Source organism: Phoenix dactylifera, chromosome 14 (assembly GCF_009389715.1).
Source record: "Phoenix dactylifera cultivar Barhee BC4 chromosome 14, palm_55x_up_171113_PBpolish2nd_filt_p, whole genome shotgun sequence".
NCBI lineage: Eukaryota > Viridiplantae > Streptophyta > Magnoliopsida > Arecales > Arecaceae > Phoenix > Phoenix dactylifera.
In genome coordinates, this window is record NC_052405.1 from 13,709,182 (window position 1) to 13,736,104 (window position 26,923).

At 36.8% G+C, this 26,923-nt stretch overlaps 2 protein-coding genes across 2 annotated transcripts; one reads left to right on the top strand and one right to left on the bottom strand.

Moving 5' to 3' along the window:
* Nucleotides 1-1,416: 1,416 nt before the first annotated feature.
* Nucleotides 1,417-14,150, top strand: LOC103697071 (alpha/beta hydrolase domain-containing protein 17B-like). Its single transcript, XM_008778846.4, has 5 exons — nucleotides 1,417-1,931; nucleotides 5,620-5,656; nucleotides 5,776-6,012; nucleotides 6,121-6,168; nucleotides 13,327-14,150. The coding sequence occupies exons 1-5, from the start codon at nucleotides 1,630-1,632 to the stop codon at nucleotides 13,804-13,806; spliced, it is 1,104 nt and encodes a 367-aa protein (XP_008777068.1). The 5' UTR covers nucleotides 1,417-1,629; the 3' UTR covers nucleotides 13,807-14,150.
* A 3,646-nt stretch (nucleotides 14,151-17,796) lies between these two features.
* On the bottom strand, nucleotides 17,797-24,984 carry LOC103697072 (putative multidrug resistance protein). Its single transcript, XM_017840590.3, is given in 8 exon segments — nucleotides 17,797-19,316; nucleotides 19,415-21,300; nucleotides 21,398-21,938; nucleotides 23,232-23,589; nucleotides 23,592-23,688; nucleotides 23,778-23,962; nucleotides 24,209-24,263; nucleotides 24,422-24,984. Coding segments are annotated over 8 exon segments (3,708 nt in total). The 5' UTR covers nucleotides 24,617-24,984; the 3' UTR covers nucleotides 17,797-18,925.
* Between the last annotated feature and the right edge of the window lie 1,939 nt (nucleotides 24,985-26,923).

Here is a 26,923-nt window from a genome sequence, read left to right on the forward strand (position 1 = left end):
AGCGGGATCCCCACCACCTTCTTTCCCGGCGATGGGAAAAGAGCAGATCTAGAGAGCACCGACCCTTCCCACCAACTATTTTGTCTCGAAGAAATCAGTTGCATCGAGACTTTACCGTGTGCGCAACCGGCGCTTCATAAGTTTCTTCACCTAAATAAAAGGTTTAGGGGCTCCACCACCGCCACAAGTTGCGGCCCTTGTATTCCTTATCTTTAATCAGACGGTAATCATTATCCACACACCTCCGCTCTTACACCGCAACAACACCAATTGCATTCTTTGCCTGTAATAGCTTCAAATAGTTGACACCTGGCACATAACCTCAGAATAACAAGGACACCATCCAAATTAGCGGCCCCAATGAAAGTGATACGAGTCGTGGAACAAGTCTTAAGATTATATATACATTTATTTTATTTGTTAGGAGAGGCACTTTGTATAGACTTTGAGTAAATACATCCCAAAATATCCCAAAGGTGTTTGGAAATAGAAGATGAGCCTCCCATGAAACTTCGCCGCCATGGTCGACCATGCGGGCAGCGACCCTATTATTGACCTTTATGCAAATCGACATATTAGCAACAAATGAAGTGAAACTCAAGATAAGCTTCCAGATATTCACCAACAAGAGATTCATGATACTGTTGACTTGGAATCTCGTTCCAAGATTACATTATCAGCTTTTAATACGGTTGTGGCATAGATCAATCTCTCCCACATAGCTCTTTATTAATTAATAAATCTTGCTCCATTTTCTACTTTTTGTTTTTTTGTTTTTACTAATGAAATTGATCTTGACAAAGCTACAAGTCGATGCCTTTGAATGAGGTAAACCAATTTGTGAGGGCGGATGAATTACAAATATAGGACCTCAAAGTTTCCTTATCTATTAAAGACCCCTCCAAAATTCTGATAAGAGTGAAATTGAAGGCATGGAGCAAAGCTTTTATTGGAATTATTAGAGTACTTCGCTTTAATCAACGTTCCAAAAACAAACCAACCCAACATGAAAGGAGGGTACGCGCTTTCATCTTTACCGTTAAACCTCTCTCTCTCTCCACCCTATTAAAAGATAGCCATCTCAATACCATTTCCGCTAAACTCTTCGCGACCATATTAAAATTACGCGCCCCAAAAGATCTACCAAGCGGACTCCCACCGCCTATCAGAAGTCGGTGCTCCTTGGTAAAGTCTTTGGGCCGCGTGGTCGTATAAGAGAGACTAATGCATCGGGACCCAGTAACAGACTCATTGACGGACCCCTGTGAGAAATGACGTCATCCATCTTGCATTCTCCGTCACCTGGGCCAGCAGTTTCGGGTCTCTGTAGCATTTTGCTCAGCAGCCCTCAGTCTATAGTACCGAATTAATAATACTAAAGGAGATAAAAGAAAAGGGGTAGCCGGAAAGGGCGTCGCCGGTCCCTCTCAAGCGCTTGCTCTCAGCGAAAAAAAAGGCAAAGCGAAGAAAAGTGAGAAGCTCTCGTAATAGATAGAGAGGAGGGGGGTGGTGGTGATTTGAATCCTGTTTGTGGCATCGCTTCCTCCCCACGGAAACTGAGAACGGGGGGGAGGGGGGGTGGGGGGGAGGGGGGAGGCGGGGGAAAGTGAGGGGAGAGTAGGAGTAATAATGGGAGGGGTGACGTCGTCGATGGCGGCGAAGCTGGCGTTCTTTCCGCCGAGCCCGCCGACGTACGAGGTGGTTCGGGACGAGGAGACGGGGCTGGAGACGCTGAGCCGGTTCCCGCACCGGGAGAACGTGGAGGTGCTGCGGCTGCCGACGCGGCGGGGGACGGAGATCGTCGCCGTGTACGTGCGCAACCCCATGGCTGCCTCCACTCTGCTGTACTCCCACGGAAACGCTGCCGATCTCGGCCAGATGTACGAGCTGTTCATCGAGCTCAGCATCCACTTCCGCGTCAACCTCTTGGGGTATCTCGCCTTTTTCTTTTAATTTCAATTGTCTTATGTTTTAGGATATGTTGTGTTTTTTTTGTTAATCTTGCCTTGCTTTAGCTTGGAGAAGTCTCTGATTTTTTATTTTAATTTCGGAGTGGATTTTGCTTCTTTTGCTCGGTTTGTTGCAGATTGAGGTAGTTGGGTTATCTAAAAGTTTGGATTTTTAGTGGGATTTTAGCAGTACAAGCTTATATACAGGGGTTTTGTGCTTCGTGTATTCCACCATCCGTATCTGTAGTTCGTTTTAGTATGATGAATGCGGAGTTAGTCAGTATGGTAGGAAAAATGTGATGAATATCGACATTGTTGTGGTGGATCTATGGCTGAAGTGGGATTTCTGAGAATATTTTTGATGGATCTGGGAAAAAACTAGAAATTTATGTCAAAGGTGATGATGCTATATGTGGCAATGCAGAGACAGATTATTGATGCGTTTCCCCTCTACAAGATTGCAACTTGGTAATGATTTTTTGGACGATTGCTTCTGAATTCCTTTATAAATGATTTATCTTGGCTACGGATTTTGGTGGAATTCTTTGTGAATTGGAGTCAACACCTGCATTTGTAGCTGAAGATTGATTTCTGAGGACGATTTAGGAATTCTATATGTAGTTTTCTTTCTTCATTGTTAGGAAGCAGCAAAATTGTTCTTAAGCTCGTGAAATTTCTGGTCTTTAGCTTGTATCATCAGAGGGAGAGTAGATTATTGGTGGTCAGATTGGGGCTGCAGCCGTGGTGGTTCCTGTGGTGGGAACTAAGGCGGATAGCAAAATAATGGTGGCGAAATGGTGGTGGAGGCAGTGGTGGAGATGGTAGAAGAGAAGAAAGAAAGGGGTAGAGGAAGTAATGGAAAGGAGAGCAGTGGAGGTGGTGATGCAGCGAAGAGGGGCAGCTAGTGTTTAGTTTGTTAAGAAAAGAAATTATGGACTGCTGTGATCCCATCTGATTGAAGATTTGTCCCTTTGGAGACATCCAATAAGCTTGGGACAATACAGACAGCATAGGCCTGGCTCACAAGGATGACACAAATTGAGAAATGGTCCAACTTTTTTGATACCCAAAAAAAACTCCTAAATTTGGATAGAGCAGTTTTCTAATCTTAAGAACTGAAGGGGCGAATTTAACAAAGATGGGGAAATTGCATAATTCTATTAATTTTGACTTCCACTGCTGCCCTATATTTGGATAGCTAATGCCTAGAGCAAAGCTTAGCACTGAAAACCCTAGGCCATCGATCCAGAAACCCTTAATGCACACATACACACCTGTCCATACCCTACGCATAAAGTTGTATAAACTCATATATGCAGGTACTAAAATTCATAAAAGCAATGGATATAGTTCATTGAGGATTTCCTACAATTGTGGTAGAGACCACTCCTTCTCGATGGACAGACTGCTTATCTGCACTTCTGTCAGATGCAAGTTGTGACCGGCTTAGCTGCATGAAACTATAAAAATTGACTGCCCTCTATAAATAGCTAGAAAATGAGGGGTCTCGATTGGAACCTTCTTTTCTTTATCTTATTCTCCGCTATCCTTCCCTTTTTGGCCGCTTCCCTGCAGCTGCTGCTTTGCCAACTGTTGCCTCTGCTGCTGCTTTGCAAGCTTCTGCGACTATTCCTTTACCTTGCTGTACAAAGAGGATCTCCTATTGTCCTCCTATCTTTCTCTTCCATAAAAGTACTTTCTTGCTGAGTGAACCCCTCTAGTTCTTGCCATCACTGCTGCATTCTTGAACTGCCATCCTGTCCACCATTTCCATTGTAGCCTTGCTGTTCTCTCACATCTCTCACTCTCTTTCACTATCATCTTGTTTTCTCTACCTATTAGCACTGGCAATTGCTTTGCTTTGTGCTCCTGCTGCTGTTAATCTCTCTCGCACTCCCCCCCTTTTCTCTGTTTCTCTAGTTCCCTGCATGGCTTTCTCTAATGCTTTGCCACTTTAATATTGAGTATTAGAACTGAAGCCACTGTATTTTTCTATGCTCCATTATATACAAGGCAGACTGCATCTTGGATTTAATGAAGGGGCATAGGCATAGACCAAATGAACAGGTCAATGATTACCCTAGCAGTGCACTTTGAGTGCCTGCGAGCGGAGTGCTTGCTTTCTTCTTAACCTGTGATGATTGTGAAGTAGCAAATATTGAAACGAATACTGGTCCATAAAGATGCGGACAGCTGATTTTGAGGTTCATGATATTGCTGCAAAGTTGACTGGAATATAAAGTAGTTGTTTATCATAAGTGCTCAAAATGATCCTTTTTCAGTAGACGAAACGTATATGCAGCAATAGATTGAGCATTTGATAAATGGTTGTTGCATGTGGTCCATGTAGAATGTGCTTTCTTTGGTTATTTAGTTATGAAAATGTGATAGTTACATATATACCCACCCAAAAGTCTAAATTAGCTATATGTCTCTCCAAATAATCGATTATACATGGCTATTTTGTTAGATGACATTCTGAAAAAATGTAACATCTGTCATATTGTTGGAGATTTAGAAAAAAATCCAGTTTGTTTTATTTTTTGCAATAGGGGTTCACTGCTATTGAGTGGTAGATTGTTTTTGCTAAATTGTTCCATTTTGGATTTGACAATTATGCCCTTTGCCGAAATGAATGCACACACTCGGCTCATAGGTACTGTAATAATCGATGCATAGATATTGGTAAGTAATGCACACATATTACCTTTCCGTGCACATGCAAAGACTTTCTTGTAGTAGTCATGAACTCATTCTTTTAGATAATGTAATAATTGATGTGCTAATATTGGTAACAAATACACGTACAATGCCTTTCCACACACATGCAAGGGCGTTCTTTTAGTAAGTCTTGAGAGCAGGGATATAACAGTGAGTAAATTCCAAAGTGGACTGTTTTCGCAGCAAAGACAAAAGGAACTTGTTCATGCAAAAACTAAAATAAATTCCATTTTCCATGCGAAATTTCGCATATTTGTTAATATTTTATCTCCTCAACAATTTCTGCGTAGTTACTGTTCAAAAATGCATAATTGCATATTTGCTTCTCAAAATCAAAAAGTACATATATGTCATTGACCCATAATTTTATTGTGCACCTTAAAATTTTCAGAAGTCGTGTATGATTAAGGAGCAGTTCTTGGCATGTTAAGTTTTAACCCAGCCCAATTAATGTTAGAATAAAGAAGTTATAAGATGAGTATACAAGCACATTTAAAACTTTTTGGAAGTGCATATATGCCTTCCTACTTATTGAATGGTAAATAAAAGAATATGGAACTTTTAAGCAGCATATGTGCAAAAATCCCCTTGATAAAAACCAACTATGATTTTTCCAGAAAATAAAATTTTGCCTATTGAGGGTTCTTTTATTTGATGTTTCGTATGCATGACTAAAATTTTAGCCATCTTTGACTGTAATTCATCAAACTTGAAATCATCAACCGACTGGGCTACAATTGACTGTTCTTTAGGTTATTGTCGTAGGCAGAGTTAGCATTAAGAATGAGAAATTGACTCATCTAATTATCTATATATCGAGAAAGAACACATAACGTACAAAGATTACTTACGATGTGTAATTGCCAGAGGTATCTATTTAATTTTATCAACACTTAATGCTTTTTGTAGTAATGCTTTGCAATTTGACAATTGTATCACATTCATGCAGGTATGATTATTCTGGATATGGACGATCATCGGGAAAGGTTTGTCTCAGTTTTCTTATACATACGCTTCATGACAATTTGTCTTCCACCATCATGTGATTAGTATGAAATTACATGGATAGACTGGAAACTAATTTCTTTTCACTTATTCTTGGTAGCCAAGCGAACAGAACACTTATGCTGATATAGAAGCTGCTTATAAGTGCCTTAAAGAGAACTATGGTGCAAAGGAGGAAGAGATTATCCTTTATGGCCAATCTGTTGGAAGTGGGCCTACTGTTGATTTGGCAACTCGTTTACCACACTTACGAGCTGTTGTTTTGCATAGCCCTATACTTTCAGGTTTAAGAGTGATGTATCCTGTAAAACGTACATACTGGTTCGACATCTATAAGGTTAATACTTGCCTCAATATCTGGATGATATGTTAGTTTCTTCTTGATGTGTTATGGTGTGTGTTATTTATGCATCTGAATAACCATTTGAATTTCATCTATTTCCAGAATATTGACAAAATCCCATTGGTCAATTGCCCTGTGCTAATAATTCATGTGAGTAGATCTGCTTACACTGTATATTTCTTTTCAAAGGTTTTAAATGCATATGCTCACCAGAGGTGCTACTTGCAATTTTTTTTATATTCTTTTTATTGCTAAATATATGTTGACACAAAATTAAGCTTACACCGTATCACAAAAAAGGGCTCCTTAGACATAAGGAATATTTTCTGATATTGATTAATCTTATCTCTATATGTTGGCAGCTCACTCTATTCTGAAAGGTTCTCAAAGTGCCAAGTCTATTCCATTTGGCTACGTACTGGTAACATAGGAAGATGCTAGGTTTCTTGGTCTGTTTAAAATAGGATAAATAGGGATTGAAATGAAGTCAAGTTCCTCTAAAGCAATTTAGCATCTTGATCATAACCAACAGAAGCTTGTGTCATTTATTTGAGCTTTGCATTGGGTCATGTCTTTGTCCTTCATTTTAGCCTGTGTTTGGCTGTTTCGTTCATCATAGATGCTCTTTAATTTTTTTATCAATATTTCTGTTCATTTCACCCTTTTCACTTTAAACTTGTAAGACCAAATCTGAACTTTCATCTTGATCAATTCCATTGAGTTCATACCTGACCTAAAGTGCATATGCTGCACAAATAAGATCCCGATATTTTACCCCAAATATGCTTATAATGATGTCTCTTTTACTCTAGTTGGATCGCATATCATTCTTGAACGTTTTCATCTTTGCTGAGGTCATATTGTGGATCTGTAACCCTCTTTAGTATCAAAAGTGATCATTCTTTAGATAGCTGCTCTTTTCAGGGCTTTGCACATCTGCTGTGAAGGAAACCAGACAGCAGACTTCCTTGCCAACCTGGCCGCCGCCTTCCCCAGTCCTCTGCTTGGTCTACCAGTTTTCATCCGGATCTACTGTATTTGTCCAATATAGATAGATGCCTCTGGTTGCAGCTTCTTGCGATTGTAATGGGGAAAACAGAGGAAAAAGTTGCTTTCTGTTTCATGTAATAAAACATTAACATGGAATAATTGTTTGACTCTTCAAAATTGCTTCTCTCAACTTGATCCACTTGCTTAATTATAGTCATGTATTCCTTATCCACCTTTCATCTTTTTTACATTAGATTGGCAATCCCAAAATTCATGGCTGTAGCTGGTCCCTACTAGGTTGCTATAACAAAGATACCTAATTATTAACTATTGTCCTAATGGACAGGTGGTCTGCTAACAGTGGGGATCGCTAACTGACTAGGCAGATGCCAAGCGTTGTCGGTGGAGATAAAGAAAAAAAGGGAAGAAATCAAAGAAAAAGAGAGAAAGGAAGAAAGAGAGGATTTAGAGAAAGAAAATGTAGAGAAGAAACAAAGTCAAGAAAATGTTGGAGGAGGAGGAAAGGCGAAAACTTATAGGTTTGCTAATTTAGTTCTATTTGGGAATCAAATTTGTAAATTTAAAATAATTTCAAGTCATGCCGGTTAAAATTATAAACCATCAGCCAACAAATCGTGCCCCATCAATTTAGCTAAACTTTATAATCTGGCATTCATTTTTGTCAACAAAATACGTTAAGTGTGTATTAAGGATGTGGAATTGCACACTAAATATTTGGTGAGGAATAAAAGAACTATATGCCATCTATTACCAGATGTATTTTGTGGCCTTCAGATATGACATGCAAAATGGATGGTTTCTCTATACTGAATTTTGATATACCTTTAGACTGTAGGTGACTTATGTGGGCCTGTCTAAAATCTAGACACATACAGAAAAACTAAATTATATTTGCATCACAGAAGGTTATTCATTTATGTGTACATTAATGTATGTATGTGTTCATGTAAACATACTTCTATGGATACATATGAAAGTTTAAAGTGTCTGAATGTGTAATGAGCGTAACAAGTAACTGCAGATATTAAAGTATATAACAAATATGGATTTTTAAATATACATCGTTTTCTAACTATAAGTGCATGATAATAAAGATGACACTATATTTATGTTGTTAAGTTGACTTAGCAATCTTTGCCTAGTTGGTCTTGGATTACATATCTGTCATTCGAATCCTAGTGACAAGTAGCAGGAATTGTCATATCCAAAAATATTCTTTGTTAGACAACCGCCTTTCCTCAGATATCGCATAGAAGGCTCTTATGCCCCAGTGATGCTGTCTCCAATTAGTATATACCCTCCTTTTGGTGTTTCAAGAGAAACAACAACTAAACACACTAGTTGGTTGTCTAACATGCCAGATCCACCCAAATTAAATTTGTTGCAGAGAATATCTTGATTTGAAGAACAACGCTTTTTGTTTTCTTTTTTTTTTCCATAGTTGGTGCATTTTTTTGGTTATTTCGGTGTTTTTTTGAGGGAGTGGGTGATTGCACCAGGGAGGTCAGGCATATTAAAAACTAAGTTTAATTTTGTTATAACTTTGCTCCTTTTCGAACCTCTGAATTTAGTCATGCTGTGTTTCTGTTCCTTTGTCCACCCTGGAGGTATTGTTGCTAGCCCTTCTTGCCATGCAAAGCTTCAAATTCCTTCTTTAATATTTCTCAACTTATAAACCAACTTGAGTTTGACGAGAGGGGTAGAGGAATAAGTTTATGTATTACTTTATTGTATATATCATGTGTAAATCCTTTATATTTCTTCTACCTTTGTTACTAGTACTGGCCAAACAACCTTGTACCTTGTGCATATACATTATTGTCAGGTGGATTCATATACATGTGGTGCTTCTTCCAAATTTATCGTTATCATCACTATAGCCTTTTCCTTAGTAGAATGGGTTGGTTGTGGGTGGTAATGCTCCAATTATACTCGAGTTTGATTTCATTCTAACTCCATTCTGTTATGTCAAAATCATATAATTGCATTTTAAGTATGGTTTTCCGTCTAACCAAGTTTTTTAACCTTGAAGATGTTGTTGCTGAAAATTGTTGAAAATATTGAATTTGCATGTATGTTATTCTTGGTGTCTAATCCCTAATATATAGATGAGGAACTTGTTTATGATATGTGCAAAATAGGTCTTGTAGGCTGTACAAGGAAAATTACATGAGAAAATGTACGGCTACATATGGTAGGTAGATGTGGGAATGTATGGAAGAAAGTACATGGTAATACCCTCAGCCCCCTCAAACATCAAGAGTTTGGATAAAGTTGATGTCACTAAAGAATATGATGTTTGCAAAGAAATTTGCAAACCATAGCCTTTCTTGATTGAAAAGAATGCCATAGTGAGCATTTCGGTTAAGTTTGTTAAGTTTTGGCTAAAATGCATCTGTTTTTGCCGAAACAGATTAGCATCGGCCGAGAGTAATCTGATTGAAAGGTTTGGTTTTGATCAGTTTTTGCCAGTATCAGCGGGTTTTGACAGTTTTGATGGAAACCAAACAGGAACTGTCATTTCTTTTCTTTCCTTATGGTTAGGACGCTATTACAAAGCCCCCTTAATCTTTCATGACCTTGCTATTTTGATTATGAACAGATGTCCAAATAACTAAATCATTGAATACATTAGCATTTGACAACCTCTAATCTATGTCTTGCTGATGTAATACATTAGTAGATCTGCTAGCTAATGTCTAATGACTAGATGACAGTTGTTGCTGGACTGATTTTGTGGTATCAATTTCTAAAACAACTATATTGTTGTTATATTTGATTAAATAGCTGACATGGCTTTTGTGATTAAGTGCTTGTAATACCTTTTGGAAGAATCGTCATAATTTTGTATCATAAAAGAGATTGTTAGTTAATGAAACTAAGACTGCAACTTGTGCAGGTTGGGTCAGGTTAAGGGCTAGACTTAACCCAACCCAACCTCTGTATCTCCCAACTCTAACCCGACACAACCTTGCCTTAGGTTAGGTTTCCTCTAGCACAAAACCATATTTATCTTAAGCTAAATTCAGGTTGGGTTGGGTCATTCTCAAGTCAAATTGGCTTGGGCCATGTTAATCGGGTTGGTTTTACTTTAGTAGGAATTTTAAGACGGGGAAAAATTTTGGGATGTTTTTGTTCGATTAGTATTATTGAGTTGAGATGACAACCATTCATAAATTTTGATGGTTGTCTGGGTCAGTTTTATGGTTTATTATGACTAAATATATATGGTTATATAAGACATAAATAATTTATATGAAACATAGCTACATATATCTATTTAGTAGGTTGGGTTGGGTTCAAGTTGGCATCTTTGAGCCCAAACTCAACCTAAATTTATAGACTCTCGACCCAACCCTATCCAATGAGTGGGAGGGCCAGGTTTGGATGGAGCCCAACCCATGTTGCACCCGTAAATGGAACTACTTCTCTTTCTAGAAGTAAAGGAGGGGCTGCATAACTTTGGTTTGCATGACCTATTAAGTATGTTTTAATTGACATTATTCTGTCAAGGCCATGCTTAAGAATTAATGAAATTCCAAATTGTTATTGAACAATCCTCTTGTTATTCTCTTTATTTTCTCATCTTCCAAATATTTGAAAATAGAGAAAAGTCCTACAAATGTTCTATCTTTGCTTCATTTATAAGTTTTTAGTTTAGGCACATGTGTTGAGTATGAAGCCATTTTTGAATAGGTAGAAAGTGCATGGAAGGATGGTTCTTGATGAGTCAAACTAAACAAACTATGATTTTAGATAACTCAAGGTATAATAAAATGATGCAAAATTGCTTGTCTTGATATCTTTTATTTTTCTCTTAGTTTCTTATTTCTTTTGGATTTTACTTTGATTTTTGTGATTGAAACTCCTAAACTCCAAGAAATTGCTGAAACTGCCTAAGTCAAAAAGTTTGATCAAGTTGCCAAATTTGAAACTTGAGACAAGTTTAAAAACCTTCATCAATGTAGTTATGTTGCAGAACATGACAACAGATGTTAATGTGTTTTATATGCTTATGGAAAACCAGATGTTATGCTATCTTGATAGCACTCTGAATGTCAGAGAGTTGGAGTAGATTTGACACACCGTCTATGTCACTATGAATATGTTGAAGCTAAACAATTTATGATGCAGTGGTAGTCATTACTGGATTCTCTACTTCAACTAGACTTATGAGTGGCGGCTGTTGGGTCTAAAGGGTCACTGGTTTTGGTGGGACTCATACAGATATTAGATTGCTTGTTTGGGAGCACCGGCTTCATGCCAATTCTCGACTTTCTGGATATAACCTCCTAGTGTATCAGCATATTGAGCCTCCCTGCTTTATAGGCTGTCTCAATCTGACTGGTGTTTTGGCTCAGTGTGTTGTAATTGTCGTTAATCTAATCAAGAGGAATGAAGACATGGAGTAAAAGTCATTTTTTAATGATCATAATGATGGAATCCTCTTCTTACAGCGATGGCTCGTCACCTTGCTAGATAGCAAGTTGACGCAATGGGCCTGCATGAAGTCATAAAACTGCCGGATGGAGCATTCACCTTGATGAGCCAAAGATCGCTTGTGGAATTTCATATACTATTGCGAATGACATGTTTTGGTGATATAGACTCTAAGTCATTGACATGGAAATCAATTTCCACTGATGAGGAAATGATTGTGCAAGTAGAAAGAGCCAATCAGTTTGCTTCTTTTCATCAATGGTGTCAAATGGTGGATTCTTACCACCAATATGGCTAGTATGAAAACAAACCCCTCTTGATAATTAGATCCACTGAACTTGAGATAGGCTGTGTAAAAGATGCATGGATGAAATGACCACCATGTATTATCATAGAGGTGTAGCCATAGAGCAGTTTTCTGCAGGATTGCGGAAGTGGGTTTGGATTTCTTGCTGGTAGAAGACAAGTCTGGGTCTAACCACATGGTGTACCCAAGAAGCCTTTTACATTAGAATAGTGGATAGGATTATTTATTAAGTGGTGCAAAGAAAAAATAAATAAATAAAAGAGAGATTAAAGGGGAGATGAGTGATGCATACATAAATCACAGAAAAATCTGAGAGATGTCTTACAAGCAGGCTGCAAACTCCAAGAAGTTATAGAAGTGCTTGTGGAAGATGCTAAATGTCGAGGTAGTTGTGAGCATTGGAAAAATTGAGGGATTGAAGGAAGCTTGACATGGCATAAGCAGCATGAGAAGGGGAGTATGCAATCCTTCATTTTGGAAGTGTCTTGATCAACTTTTGAGTGTTAGAATCAAAAGGTTCAAAACTTCAAATGCATTTAGTAAGAGTCACTTTCCACCTTTGACATCTCAAAGATTAATATTTGTATTTTGTGTAAGTCTGTCATCAACCATGCTACATCAAAGCTTGCCACCTTTTTCTCCAACTAGGTTATGGATCCTCTGTGACTCTTCTTTCATTGAGGTTCCATCATCTTCACTCTCAATCATCATGTTGAAATAGGTAAAGAAAAGGTGAAAGTATTATAAATATACCTTTATATAAATAGCTTTTTATAATTCCTTTTTAGCTAAAAAATACTATGATAACCAGCATGAAAAATACTTACTTTATGAGGTTGAGGTTGGGGGATAGATTTTGAGAAAGAAAATTGAATATTATTGAATTCAGAATGCATCCTTCCATCTTAATCTTCGGTTTTGGTAAAAAGAGCAAGTTTCTAGGGCACAGGGTGGATAAAAGGTTTGTAAACTGGACAGTGGGTTTAAAGTGCACTAAGAAATAATATTAGGAAGGTGACCTAGGTAAGCGGCTCCCATGAGGTCAAGGAATGTTGCTTGGAATCTAGAAGTGGAGCCAAGGGTGGAGCAGGCAGCTTTGGGGTTTCATGGGTCTAGTCGATTGGCAAGTATTTAACTGATGAATGATTTGTTAGCATGCTTGGGTTGGATCGGGTAGGATGAAAAATATAATTTATTATATTAGGTGAAGTGTGATCATTATGCACATAGTTCTGCACCCATAATCAAATGCACCTTAATCCACATTGTTACTGGATCATTTAAGCGCAAATGTCAAGCAAAGAATATTTTGTCTGAAATACCTGGTCAGGTGGTTACTGTGTGCATCAATTTGACTGAAGATTATTTGCGAGTATTATAAGAAATAGTAGTTTATAGTGATATCATCATTCTCAATTACTAGTTGTCCATCTTTCTATACCTTCATCTTTCTATACACATGCACATGACACATGCACATGCACATGCACATGCACATGCACACACACTAAAAGAGAAGGGGGAAAAATCATCCATATAATGATGTGCAGGGAACATCAGATGATGTTGTGGACTGCTCTCATGGTAAGCAGCTTTGGGAACTGTGTAAGGAGAAATATGAGCCGCTGTGGCTTGAAGGGGGTAAGCACTGTGATTTAGAACTTTTTCCTGAGTACATCAGACACCTCAAGAAGTTTATAGCTACAGTTGAAAAATCACCATCCCAAAGAAACACTTGGAGAAAAAGCACAGATCGGTTTGAACCTTCGAGGAGGAGCACTGACTGTTTTGAACCATCACGGAAGAGTACTGATAGGAGAGATAAACTGAGGCCTAGTGCAGAAAAGCTGAGAAATCATGATTACAAATATAGCAATATGGACAAGCTGGACAAACTAAAAATCTCGTTTGACCATATGGAGAAGTCCAGGAGGAGTGTAGATATCCTCGACAAGTCCAGAAAAAACACTGATCAACTGGACAGAGGACGGAAGAGTGTTGACAGATTGGACAGGATATGGGCTGGGTAAAACCTTTCAATCTCTTTGTAAAATTTATACAGGGCTTTGTTTGTGCTGGGAAATTTATTTGTGAATTTATTTATGTTCTTCAATCATGTAGTTTGTTTGTGAGGGCTACGAAACAACAATTGGAAATGGAAAGAGAGGGGAAGGAGGGGAAAAAAAAGATTAGTTGGTGAGAAATTGTAGTTCCTGGGTTATAGTTTAATGGAATCTTTCCTAAAAACCATCATTGACTCTGGTTAGGTTTATGTTCTTACGCATTTATTCATTCCAGTTTTATTGTTTGCTTTTGGAACAGTTTGTAGAGAATGAAGAAAGTCAATGGCAATATGATTTTCTTACTTGTATCACTTTGAGGTTACTTGTTTTGATAGGATCTCTAATCGATTTAACTTATTTTTTCATCTACTAGCCTTTTCTATTATTATCATCATTTTTGCTATTCCCATTTACATTATATTATGGCAGGCTGTGGGCACTGTGACTGAAGTTTTGATACTTTATTTTTAACTAGTAATCTGTTTGTTTTGTTGTTATTATTGACTAATGGTGTTTGTTATTGCTAGTGCAACTTCTGTTATATGATAGTATTGTTGGACCCATTTTAGACCTGGCCAGTTTACAGGTTATACCAGGTGAAGAAAATTTATCGCCTAGACCTAACCCATTTTCTCAAGTGGGTCATCTTTGTGACTTACAGTGGACTCTTGGGTCCAAGAAATCGTGCCAGGTCTAGTTTAATTGGGTCAAAACTGAGTTGGATCATGGTTGATTTGACCTAATTGTAACCCTAGTTAGGAGTTTCTATTACTTGCTAGCTATTGCATCTTTTATGGGTTATGTAGTAACTGCACATGTATTCTTGGTTTTATTGTTTTGTTTTCTACACCATATATCCAATTTTTGTTAGGTAAATAATACAATTCAGAACAGATGTTCATTCTTGTCATCAAAGTTATTTTTGCTGAAATTTTGTCACCTAACTATGATATCCAAAAGCTTAGGCTATTCAACATATATCAGCTTTTAGCACCATCTAGCCCTAACGTGCAACTTACATCTTGTACATGAAAAATAGTTAATAATGACTTAATAATTAGGAGTGAGCTAAGACAAGAACGACTCATAATGATGAACAAGTGAATTAAAGAAAAAATTGACTTGGATGTTTTGATGTATTTTGTAAAAAATTGAAATAACTTTTTAACTCCAAAAGCTGAAGAAGGTCTGCTAGAGAAAATTTCAATTTGAAAGTTTTGAGCAAAAGCTCTACTTGAGGTGCATTAGGAAGCCGTTTCTTTGGAAAAAAAGCTCTTGAGATATTCGGGTTCGAGTTTCAGAAATGGATTTTTAAATATTTAATACAATATACTTTTTATTGCCATGATCATTTAAGTTGATATTTTTTTATTACCATAATCATATAATTAAGCATTTTGAGTTTAACTTATTATGATGTAAAGGATCTATTTCTTCTGATTATTTAGAGATTGATGAATCATAGGAAGAAAGAAAGCATAGAACAATGTCAAACATTGAATAACCGTGAGATTGAATAGTTTACATGATTGTATTGTTACTCTTCTCATGAGTCGTTGATTTATTTATTGAGGATTTTATACTTGCTACATGGATATTAAGAAATGTTGATGAACGTTTATGTTGTTATCATGATTGTGGATATATGAACAATATTATTGTCATTTTGTATCTAGGCGAACCAAGCAAAACATTTATATTGCCATTAGAATCAAGAACTACCCGGTTTGCAATTGTGATATTCTAGTTAGAATCAAGAACTATCCGGTTTGCAATTGTGATATTCTATGTTACTTAGTAATCACCCATAATTATTCATTATATTATTTAAATTAAATATGGAAAATAATTCATAAATTAACAATACTATATAATAATGGCATTTGGTACTATGAAATGATAACAATATAATTATATTATATTATGTTATATTATATTATGTTATGTTATGTTACATTATGTTATGTTGTATTGTACTATATTTTATTATTATCATTATTATATTATAAAAATTATTATAATATAATATTATTATAAAAATATTTTTATATTTTGTAATAAATAATAAATTTATTATTTAGTATATTATTTATATTAAAATATTAAAATAAATTAATAGATTTTGATAGTACAAATGGTTAGACAATTGAATATACTATGCAATATCTTTTATTGTCATTTTTAATACTAAAAATACTTTTTCAGTTTGGTTACCAAATAGCATTTTAGAAATGTAATTATTAAACAACAAATATTTTCTATTAAAAGCTATTCTAGGAAAAGCTTTATTATCGAAAAGATCTATAGACAAAAGTTCTACTATGTGCCATAATGCCGAATGGTCTCAAAGCAAGACCTTAAGGAGCTAATATAGCTGCTTATCAATCATCTTAAAACTACTTTGAACCTCTGAAGTAGGGTGATGAGTAGGTTTTATGTCTACCACTCCTTCTAGTGGCCACTTGTAAAACATAATCCTTTATAATATTATGATGACCTTAATGAGCAGTCTCTCTCTCTCTGGAAGAAGCTACTACTTAGGCTCCTTGGCCCTCAAAGAGGTCTTATAGGTGGTCCAAATAGTACATAGTTATGAAGTGAGCAATGTGAGGAAGAAGTGCTAGCGCCACAAATGTTATCTGATAGGAGCAAATCCCTAGATCAAACCTACTTCACTCGTCACTAGATTGAGTAGATGCCACTGTCAAGGCAAATCCTTTATTCAAGCAACTTAGAGCATGTGTTATTTGTGTGCCTGTGATTGGATGAGTTGCAATGCCAATTGCTGCTATTGGAATTGCAAGTAGCTGATGTAGTAGTATGATTGCTTGTGATTCAATTGCAACTTGCAATTCTAATTGCAATAAAGTACAAAAGTTGTATCTATTCGTGCAGTTAAAATGATCGGAGTACCAACTAAAACATAGGGATCGTTTGGTTGTCTACAATTCCAATTGCTACAACAGGTATTGCAGTTGCAATTGGAATTGCTACAGTTGAAATTGTAGATGCAAAAAATATTTCTATTTGATTTTCTATAATTGACAATTGCAAATATATTTGTAGCTATCTAGTTTCATAATGCTCAGATAGGTGTGATAACCCTGCAACTTGCAAATGACTGGATAAGGTTACTCCCTTAAAATTTAAAGAACTACTTATTTTTAATACATTTGACCAACAAGTGAGCAACTATTGACTTTACACACACACACACATATTTCTATTTATATATAATACGATGATAATGTTATTATTTATATATCATGATATATAATAATATTATATTATGTAATTTATTATAATTTATAATAATTACTATAACAATTACTTTATAGTAATAGTCGTATATTATTATGTTATAATTCAATATGACATCAGTAATAAATTTATCATAAAATTGTTATCCTATAAAATTGTTGTGATATATATATATATAAGATTATATTATATGTTGATTATACACTATATCATAATTTTTACAGATCATATTATATTATATTAATTATTTTATTTTTATGATAGTTATATAATGATAAAGATCATGATAAAAATTATTGTATTATTATAAGAGAATAATTATTATACTATTATATTATAAAACAATCATATTTATATTATAATATTGATTATGACATGAATCATTTTAATATAATAGAATATTGATATTATTAGTAAAATTTTAATAATAGTATGATTTTTTATATGATTAATGTAAGAATTATCATAGTAATTATATTATTCTAAAAATGATTTCATGCTATATTAAGCATATATATTATTATAATAATTAATAATTATGTGGCAATTATATGGAAATGATCATATAAGAATCACTATAGCATAATAATAATAATAATAATATGATTAATAAATATTATTAGAATATTATAAATAATTATTATAATAAATATATCATTATAAAAATTATTTGATAATATTCTAATTAGATATGCTATTATATTAATAAGTATATATTTTATAGCACTTCCTATGTTAATAACTAATAATTATTAATAGTATATTTCGGTTGCAACTACAATTCCAATTGCAGCAATAGGAATTACAAGTATCTAAATAGCCCTAAAAGTGGGCCTAACAAAAAATAGATGGCAATATCCCTCAATCCATGACATCAATAGGATCCCATAAATCTTAACCAGCAATATGAACATGAATGTTCACAAACTATAAGAGCCCACTGATTGAGCCACTAAGCTGAACATCCATGACAAGAAGGAGAGAACATGGTCAGGTTATCAATATCATGATGTGATATGGCTATTATGCTCGAGATGCAAAGCATGGATCTCAAAGTGGTAATGAAATAACTGCATTAGGTCTAGTTCACAAGAAGGCCTCTTCAGTTGCACATATGATGTGCTTGTGCTCAAGCAAAGCAAATAGCACCTTCATGACAAACCATCAAACAGATGCCAAGGCATAGTTTGTGACTTTATGTATGTCTGGATGTCAGCAAATAGCATTATCAGTCATGAGTAGGTCAGAATGGTGTCCATGGCTTTGACAGATTAGAGACACCAATGACTCTGGTACCATGTTATCTATCGGCTCGATAAAATCTTATAATCTTACAAATATGTTGGAAATCAGGTGTATGGAAATGATGGGGATAGGATAGCTGGAAGGGGAAACTAATCCTTACTTTAAATTTAAATTTGAAAAAAATATCTTGGAAAAGGGATTGGTTATCCTTGAAAAATAGAGACTAATACATCTTTAGCTGCCTTGATGTGTTTCAAACATTGGGTTCTTGTTTCATTTCCAAACAGGCATTAGGCTACTAAAGCATGTTTTAACATGCGGAAAACTGCAGCTTTTTCGATACATTTCTCTTAAAAAATCTATAAGTAAGGATCAGGTGTGAAACTCAAACTACTGAAATGAACCATTCCAAGTATTCCTCAGAATCATAAATAATAATGATGACATAAAATTCTTAACAAAGATTTGTCTATAGGAAGCATCATATGGCTATATATTATCGAGCAATGTACTTAGCAAATCTTCAAACACATAGCTAATAGCACTACATGACTACCTAACCAAACTTTAGTACACAATCTCATTTGGTTGTTGGTTGTATATCATGTGAGCTACCTTGCTGTAATTTTATGAGTTCATAGTACAAGCCACCACTTCCTACAGCAAGTAGATCTGAATGCGATCCTTGTTCTTTGACTCTTCCGTTCTTTATCAGTGCTATGGTGTCTGATTTTTGTATGGTAGATAGCTGATGAGCCACAATAACACATGTCCTACCTGTCATCATCTTGTCTAATGCATCCTGAACTAGATTCTCTGACACGCTATCAAGTGCACTGGTGGCCTCATCCAAGAGCAGGATTACAGGATTTTTCAGTATCGCTCGAGCTAGTGCAATTCTTTGTTTTTGCCCACCAGAGAGTAGAACTCCTCTCTCTCCACAGTAGGTTTCATAGCCATTCTCCATGGAGCTGCCAATTCCATCATGAATCAAAAGCACATTTAGTTTGTAGTTAAAGGAAATGATGTCAGAGAGCTGAATTTTTATGGTGTTTTGATTGGCCTGTACCTTATGAATTCATGAGCATTGGCAAGCTTTGCTGCAGTTTCAATCTCGGTCTCGGTAGAACTCTCTTTTCCATACAAGATATTATCACGAATGGTACCTGCAAAGAGACTAGGCTCCTGGCTGACCAATGCAATATGGGACCTAAGGTGTTTCAAGTTATAGCTTTTGATGTTGTTTCCATCAATTTCTACAAAGCCCTTTGATGGGTCATAGAATCTTTCAATCAAACCTATGATAGTAGATTTTCCAGAGCCACTCTGTCCGACCAATGCTACCGTCTTCCCAGAACCAATCTTCAGACTTAGTCCATTCAGAATCATCCTTCCAGGCCTTGTTGGATAGCAAAAGGACACACTCTTGAGCTCAATATCACCTATAATGGCAGCGTTCTCCTTAATTCCTTCTGGATCATCTGGCTCGATGCTACTTTTCCTGTCGAGTATTTCGAGAACCGACCTGACTGCATCTGCTCCCTTGGCCAAATCAGAAGTCATGCTTCCTGCATCTGCTATATATTTACCTGTGCTCATTAAGATGAAGAAAGCTTGGAACAAATGTCTCGAGGTTACCAGGCCTTTCTCCATTAGCTTCCCCCCATACCAGAAGGCCAATGCCGTCGTGGCCGTGATGGTGAACTGGCAGAGGAACAGACAGCAGCCTGAGAACCAAGACTGCCTGATGTTCTCCTTCCTTGGCCCTTCTTGAGCAATGTAGAAGAGGGTCAACATCCTCTTCTGAGAAGAGAATGCAGTGATGGTTCTGTGGTTTACTACAGCTTCACTAGCTAACTGGCTTCCTTCAATTTGGGCCTTCTTGGCCTTCTTGGACATGTTGGTGAGCAGAACTTTTTTCAGATAGAAACTGGATATGTTCAGAGGCTGGACAGCTATAATCACAATTGCCAGCCTCCATGTGATCACAAGTCCAAGCATGAAAGACAGTGAAATCCCTGTGAAGGCCTGGAGCAGCAGGGATAGACGGTCTCCGACAAGGGACCGAACCTGGTTGGCTTCTGTGGCTAGCCTTGCACAAATTGCTGCACTCGAGTTTTCTTCCTCATCGAACCACCCAATCTCAAAGGACAGAACCTTCTCTAAAAAATTTTCCCTCACCCTCTTGGTCAAGCACTCTCCCATGAATCCAAAGTTGTAGTGTTGCATGATATTTGCAGCAAGAGTGATGAGAGCCAATGACATAAATATGAAACAATAAAGTCTGGTCTTTGACCTGATAAGTTCATTGTCTTGGAGGAAGTAGACAGACAGAACTGATCCCAAGCTGAAGGAATGAATGGGCTGGATTGCACCATATGTAACTGCACCAATGCACCCTAGCACTCCTCTCTTCCACTCAGGCTTATTCATTTTCATTAGACGCCATTGAGAGGGGTTAGAATGATTATATTTTCCTTGTTTTAGACCCGAAGAATCACCTTCTTCGGCAAATGAATCTTCTTCACTGCCAGACATGCTTGAACCAAATGAACTCGCCGTGCTCCTCGTCCTACTAGGACTTCTCCTTTTCTCTGTTTGTGAAACTTCTTCTCTGACAGCTGCTTTCTGTAGTTGTACCATTCTAGAGTAGATTCCACATTCCCCATAATTTTGGATGAGCTGATCATGGGTACCAATTTCTACCACTTTCCCCATCTGAAGAACAGCAATCACATCTGCTCTACTAAGCGTAGCAAGCCGGTGAGCAACAATAATAGTTGTTCTCCCTACTGCAGCCTGCTCTAGTGCATCTTGCACAAGTCTTTCAGATTGAGCATCCAATGCACTGGTGGCTTCATCCAGCAGCAGTATCTTTGGGTTTCTGATCAGTGCCCTGGCAATTGCTATCCTTTGTTTTTGCCCTCCAGACATCTGAAAACCAAATTGCCCTACCTGCAGTGGAAAACTGGTCAATCATTGGTTGTGCATTCAGTTACAAAACTATTCCATGCACACAAACTCTATAAATTTATGTACTCAGGCTACTTACATTAGTGTCATATCCATTTGGTAATTTAGTGATGAAATCATGCGCATTCGCTGCCTTTGCTGCACTGACAATGAGATCCATTGAGGCTTCCTCATTACCAAATAGTATGTTCTCTTTGATGGTAGTTGCGAAGAGAACTGGCTCCTGACTGACCAGGCCCATCTGAGATCTGAGCCACTTCAGCTGCAATCTTCTGATATTGTGACCATCCAAGAGGATTTTTCCTTTGTCTGGATTGTAGAACCTTTGGAGTAGAGAGATGACTGTGGATTTGCCGGAGCCGCTACCACCAACCAGGCCAATGGTTTGACCTGCTGCCACCTTAAGATTGAGGCCACAGAGGACTGTGCTATCAGGTCTCGATGGGTAAGTGAAAAAGACATTCTTGAATTTGATTTCTCCCCTTAGCTCTTCTATAGTTTCTCCTCTTGCTTCATTGGGTTTTTGAGGAGGGACGCTCTCAATCATTTCAAATAGTCTTGAAGCAGCACTTATTGCCTCAGAGAAGTATTTGACATTAGGGAGTGCACTCATAATAGACCTGGAAGCATTAGCATTATAAGATTATATCAAATTCTCGACCGAACATTATTGTAGATTTGTCAGCAGTAGAAATTTTCACATAATATGTTCAGCATTTTATGTAGGTATGGATGCTTCAATTTAACATTTCATATTAGCTCCTAAAATTAAAATTTCATATTGTTATATCAGAGTAGCTCTCTCTGTTTTTTTTTATATATTTTTAATATTGAGCAATGAAGGAAGCACTTTGACTAAACTTTGGACCAAGAAAGGGATCTTTAGTTTCAAAGAAAGCATTAAGGCAATTGGCAAACCAATAACAATTTTGTCGAAACTATGATTAATACACTGGCAAGTTGTAATAAATGTAATAAAGAAGATGACATGTTAGACTGATTTTTATGGATCAAATATGCAGGAGGTTTGTCTATCTTGGAATCTGATAAGTTGTTCATTTGGAGATTCAGACTCAACAGTCATGTACAGAAGAAGGGGTTATTGAAGTGAGATGGTTGAAATCAACACCAAGTATCGAGATGCTACTACATTACAGAATTCATTGCTCTCCATACATGCTCGAAAGTTCTGGATCTCTCGAATGTTCTAAATGGTGGAAAGTAGCATTAGTTCTGATGAGGTTCGCCAGAGGACAGAGTTCCTCAAAGAGGCTACAATCAGTTTTTTCATAAACAGCAACAAGTTTTTTCTTCAGGTGCTATTTCTAGTTCTATGTCTCGGATGTTTGCTATAATTTCCCAATGGATGAACAGGTTGGTTATTAGGGTTATCATTGGAGTTAATCATCACAGTCCTAATTGATGAGATTAAGGGAAATGTAAACACTTGAACCAATCACTCCCACTTATGGAGTCTTGTATAGACTATAAAAATTAATCCAATTTCTACCTATTATTATGATATTACGATCAGATTGGGTACCAAAAAAAAAAATGGATTCTGGATGAAATCTGCTCTTTATGAATGAGATAAAGACTAGTACCTGTGGGAATCTAACATGAATTGACTTGAGGGGAAGCTGATCATGCATTTATAATACTGTGCTTATGTAATAGAAAGCGTTGATTATTTTTTTTTCCTAATAGCATGTTAATATATGTAATAACAAGGTTATATATGAAGAGAGGCCAATGAACGTAAGCTATGCTAATCTGACTTTCATGTTTACTTCATGGATCTCTCTCTCTCTCTCTGCGCGCACGCGCTCGCATACGCGCATGCACACATGTTTGTTTGACAAGTGGATAGTGCAAGTAGAATGAGTAATCTCGCAAATGTTAATCATACTCACAGTCCCCCCAGGATGACACATATTGAAGCAACAAAAACATAGCCTCCTTGAGCTCCCATTTTTGTCACCAAGACACTTGCAAACCATGCATCAAAAGCCCATACTGCATAAACGATCCCCATGCTCCCAGCAACTACTCCCTTTATAAAGCCTTGTTTTTTCCCAAGTGCTGTAGTTCTTTCAAGAGCTTGATTGAACCTCTCCAGAGTCTTTTCCTCTCCAACATATGAGACTACTGTTCTGATTGAAGAGATTGCCTGCTCTGCTATTCCACCTGCAATTCCATATGCCTCTCTCATATCTACTGCCACCTTCATCAGGAGCTTTCCATAAACAACCCCAGGAGCAATGAAAAGAGAGACAATGGGAGAGAAACCAATGCCAGCCTCCATGAGAGTATGAAGGCTACAATGATAGAGGAGAAGAATGCTGAAACATTGGAGAGGATGTTGGGTATCTGCAACAAAAGTTACAAAGGAAGAGCTATCAACTGTTGAATAGCAAGATTAGATGGATTTTGAATTGTAAGGGGAAGTGTAGAGGGACCTTCTCACTTAGAACATCTTGAATTGTGTCAGCATCAGACGAGATGCTCGAGACTACTTGGTAGGTAGCTGCTGTAGAACTGTTGGTGTCGAAGAAACTGACACCTTGGTTCAAGACAGACTCAAGGTACTTCCTCCTGATCTGTGATGTCTGTCTCTCAGCAGTTCTGGTCCAACAGAATCCTTCTGTATAGTCATGCACAAACTATAAATTTTTTTAAGCAAACAATATATCACTATTCGCATGCAAATAGAATGGAGGAGAAGCAAGACCTAGAAAATTGGCCATGCTTTGTAACTATCAAGGTTTCTGTGCATATAGCTGGCTTTATATGTCACTTATTACAAAAATATATAACTTTCAAGTATGACATTCCCCTCAATACAATGTGGTAATTATTGAGGTTAATATGTGTATAGAAGTGTAGGTACCAAGAAAAGCGGCTATTCCAACTCCAAATGCCACAAATAGTAACTTGATGGTGTACTGCAAAACAAATCAACATTTTGCTTATAAGATAAGCATTTTAGTGCTAACAAAACCAAAAAATTGATTGAAGACATCTTGGTTTCCAAGTTTGCAATGTTTTGTCATTCCTTGCTTATGTATCTACACTTTCTGCTGTCTTCAATACTCAGACTAACCTTGTTGGCATCGGCACTGGTGAGCAAGTTACCTGCAGTCCCATAAGTGTTGATCGTACTACCAAGAACCAACATTGTTAAAGGATTCATCATGCCATCCCCAATGCATCCCACTGTACCCAAAAACATCAGGCATCTATCAACTATATCAGCATATGTGAGGAGCTGGAAAATGGAGGTCTTTCCTTTCCCCATCTCAGAACTTCTGCCTCATTCAACCTACTACAGGACTGCTGGAAAGTAAGGGACCTGTGTCCAGGTGGGAGTTTATGTGGCCCTGCTATTATTGGTTGTATCTTGTAGTGTTTCATGAGACTGAAATGGAGAAGAGAGGAATATCCATGAGAATGCTGCTAAACATACTAGTTATTTGTCTGATCTAAGGATCAAATGTGGAAGGAATCATTTACAATTTCTATTTGCCAGCGTTCTTTTCGCTTGTTTGTATGAAAATGTTCATTTCCAAAACTCCAAATTGGATTTGGAAGCATGGGCTTGGATGTTGCAGACAGTTACAATCTGCCACTCCTATAGAAAAACCATGTTTATTAAGACCATGAAATTCTTTCGCTTTATTGATTCCTTCCTGTTTTTACTGCATAAAGAGACTACCATGAGATCCAAGAAGGGCAGGTTGGTTTATACCTGAATATATGCAAGAAATGGCCTAAAACTCATCATATTGGTCCCAGTAGCCTGCATTTCCGTCAGCAACTATTGTCTGATGGTGAATTCTTCTAACTTCTTGGACTTTTCTCTGATGGCAAAATCTCATTTCTCAACCAACACAAAGGCGATAATTGGTCTGTGTCTCATGAGTATCAGAAATATTTTTATTATGAGAGACAAGGAAATACCTGGTCCTTGTTCTTCTAACCTTATGCAGGTATTGTTCCAATATAATATTTGTATTATGTCATTAGATCCCTTGAAACTTGAAAGGGATCAAGTGGTCAGATATATCCAAAAAGTCTAGATACTGAGCATGTAAAAGAAGAATCAGACACACGGATTCTTTGGCACAATTTCAGATCAAGATACATAAAACAATCTGCAATGTATAAATTATTAAAAATTCTAATAAAAAAATTTGTAACATATGACATATGCTCTCAGGGAAAGCAGAGGGATTGTCGGATTGTTATATGTGACTTGAATCCAAACCTATTCGACATTTGAAACAATTAGAATTCGAGATGCCATAGCTTCTACGAACTTGTGTTTGTTAAGACACCTAAAATGTTGCACCCTATGCTAATATTTTGCTAATCTAAGCAGCAAGCTTCATTATTGGTTTGTCAAAAAGGTGTAACATGTTATTTCATTTCCATGTATTTGTAGGTGCTGGTGCTCTAAAAACCCCCATCTTATTTGGTTCTTCCCACATAATTTTGGCCAGGATATTTGAACAAAATTGAACTTGAGGTACTTGCTCTTCTTTGACCAATTAGAATCATTTGATCCTTCCCCCTAAAACAGGTTAGACCATGTTAAAATGATGCTTAGACATTCTGACATCTGAAAAGTATCCCTGTTTATTGATGTTCTATTTGAGTCAGGATTCTCTACAATACTTGTTTTGTATTATAGAGATTGGTGTATGTTTGGATAGGCGACACGTCGCCCGTGTGTCGACGTGTCGCCCATCTCTTTAACTTGCCATATTGGGCATGCTAACATGATGAGCGATAACCATCCAACTTCGAGATGGATAACGTGTCACTGATCCGAATATGTAGCAGTCTCTGCAATGTAACACACACACCGCAAAAAATCAGAATTCACTTTATTCAGCTGGATAAAGTTGGATAACTGGCTGGATTTTATTTATGTCCCTCTAGATTTATTTTCAACTAAATACTGCCTGCAAGTTGGAAGTTTCCAAATTGCAATTTGGATTAGTAGTTAATGAATGTTTAGTAGTTATCTGAGAGATTGTCTTCTACATATTTCTTAGAGAATGGATGTATACTAAATCACCATATATTGCAAAGTTGTGGGTGCTTCAGGAGCTTTGAGATGCATAGTAATAGGACTATCCTTGTATTTATAACTAGCAATGCATATTGTGTTTGTTATGTTAGCTACTTCATTCACAAAATATTCAAAGTATTTGTTTCAACGCTGAATATGTGCTTCTAGAGGAAATTGCTAAAAATGACCCCCACCTCATATGCCCAGGCTCTAGAACGAATCTTTCCGATGTGGGACTATTGGGCCTCACAGTGGTTATTTCTCTCGGGTCAAAAAATAATTTGTCAAGTTAAAACACTTGTTGGTTGAATTATTGGACCTTCAAAGGCAGAACATTTCTTTACATATTTGCATGCCTTACTAGGAACTCAAAAGTATCAGGCAAAGGTGTTATTTCACTAATGCTTCAGTTATTTTAATCATTCTCCTTTAATTGACACTATCTAAGCTAATGTAAATGCTTGCTTAAGTAAACATGAAGTTTTTGGCTTAAATCACAACTTCAGCATGTGAAAATGTTGGAAGTGT

Coding starts and splice junctions, on each gene's coding strand:
- LOC103697071 (XM_008778846.4), top strand. CDS start 1,630: ATGGGAGGGGTGACGTCGTCGATGGCGGCGAAGCTGGCGTTCTTTCCG. Junction 1,932..5,619: donor TTCCGCGTCAACCTCTTGGG/GTATCTCGCCTT, acceptor ACATTCATGCAG/GTATGATTATTCTGGATATG. Junction 6,013..6,120: donor ACTGGTTCGACATCTATAAG/GTTAATACTTGC, acceptor ATCTATTTCCAG/AATATTGACAAAATCCCATT.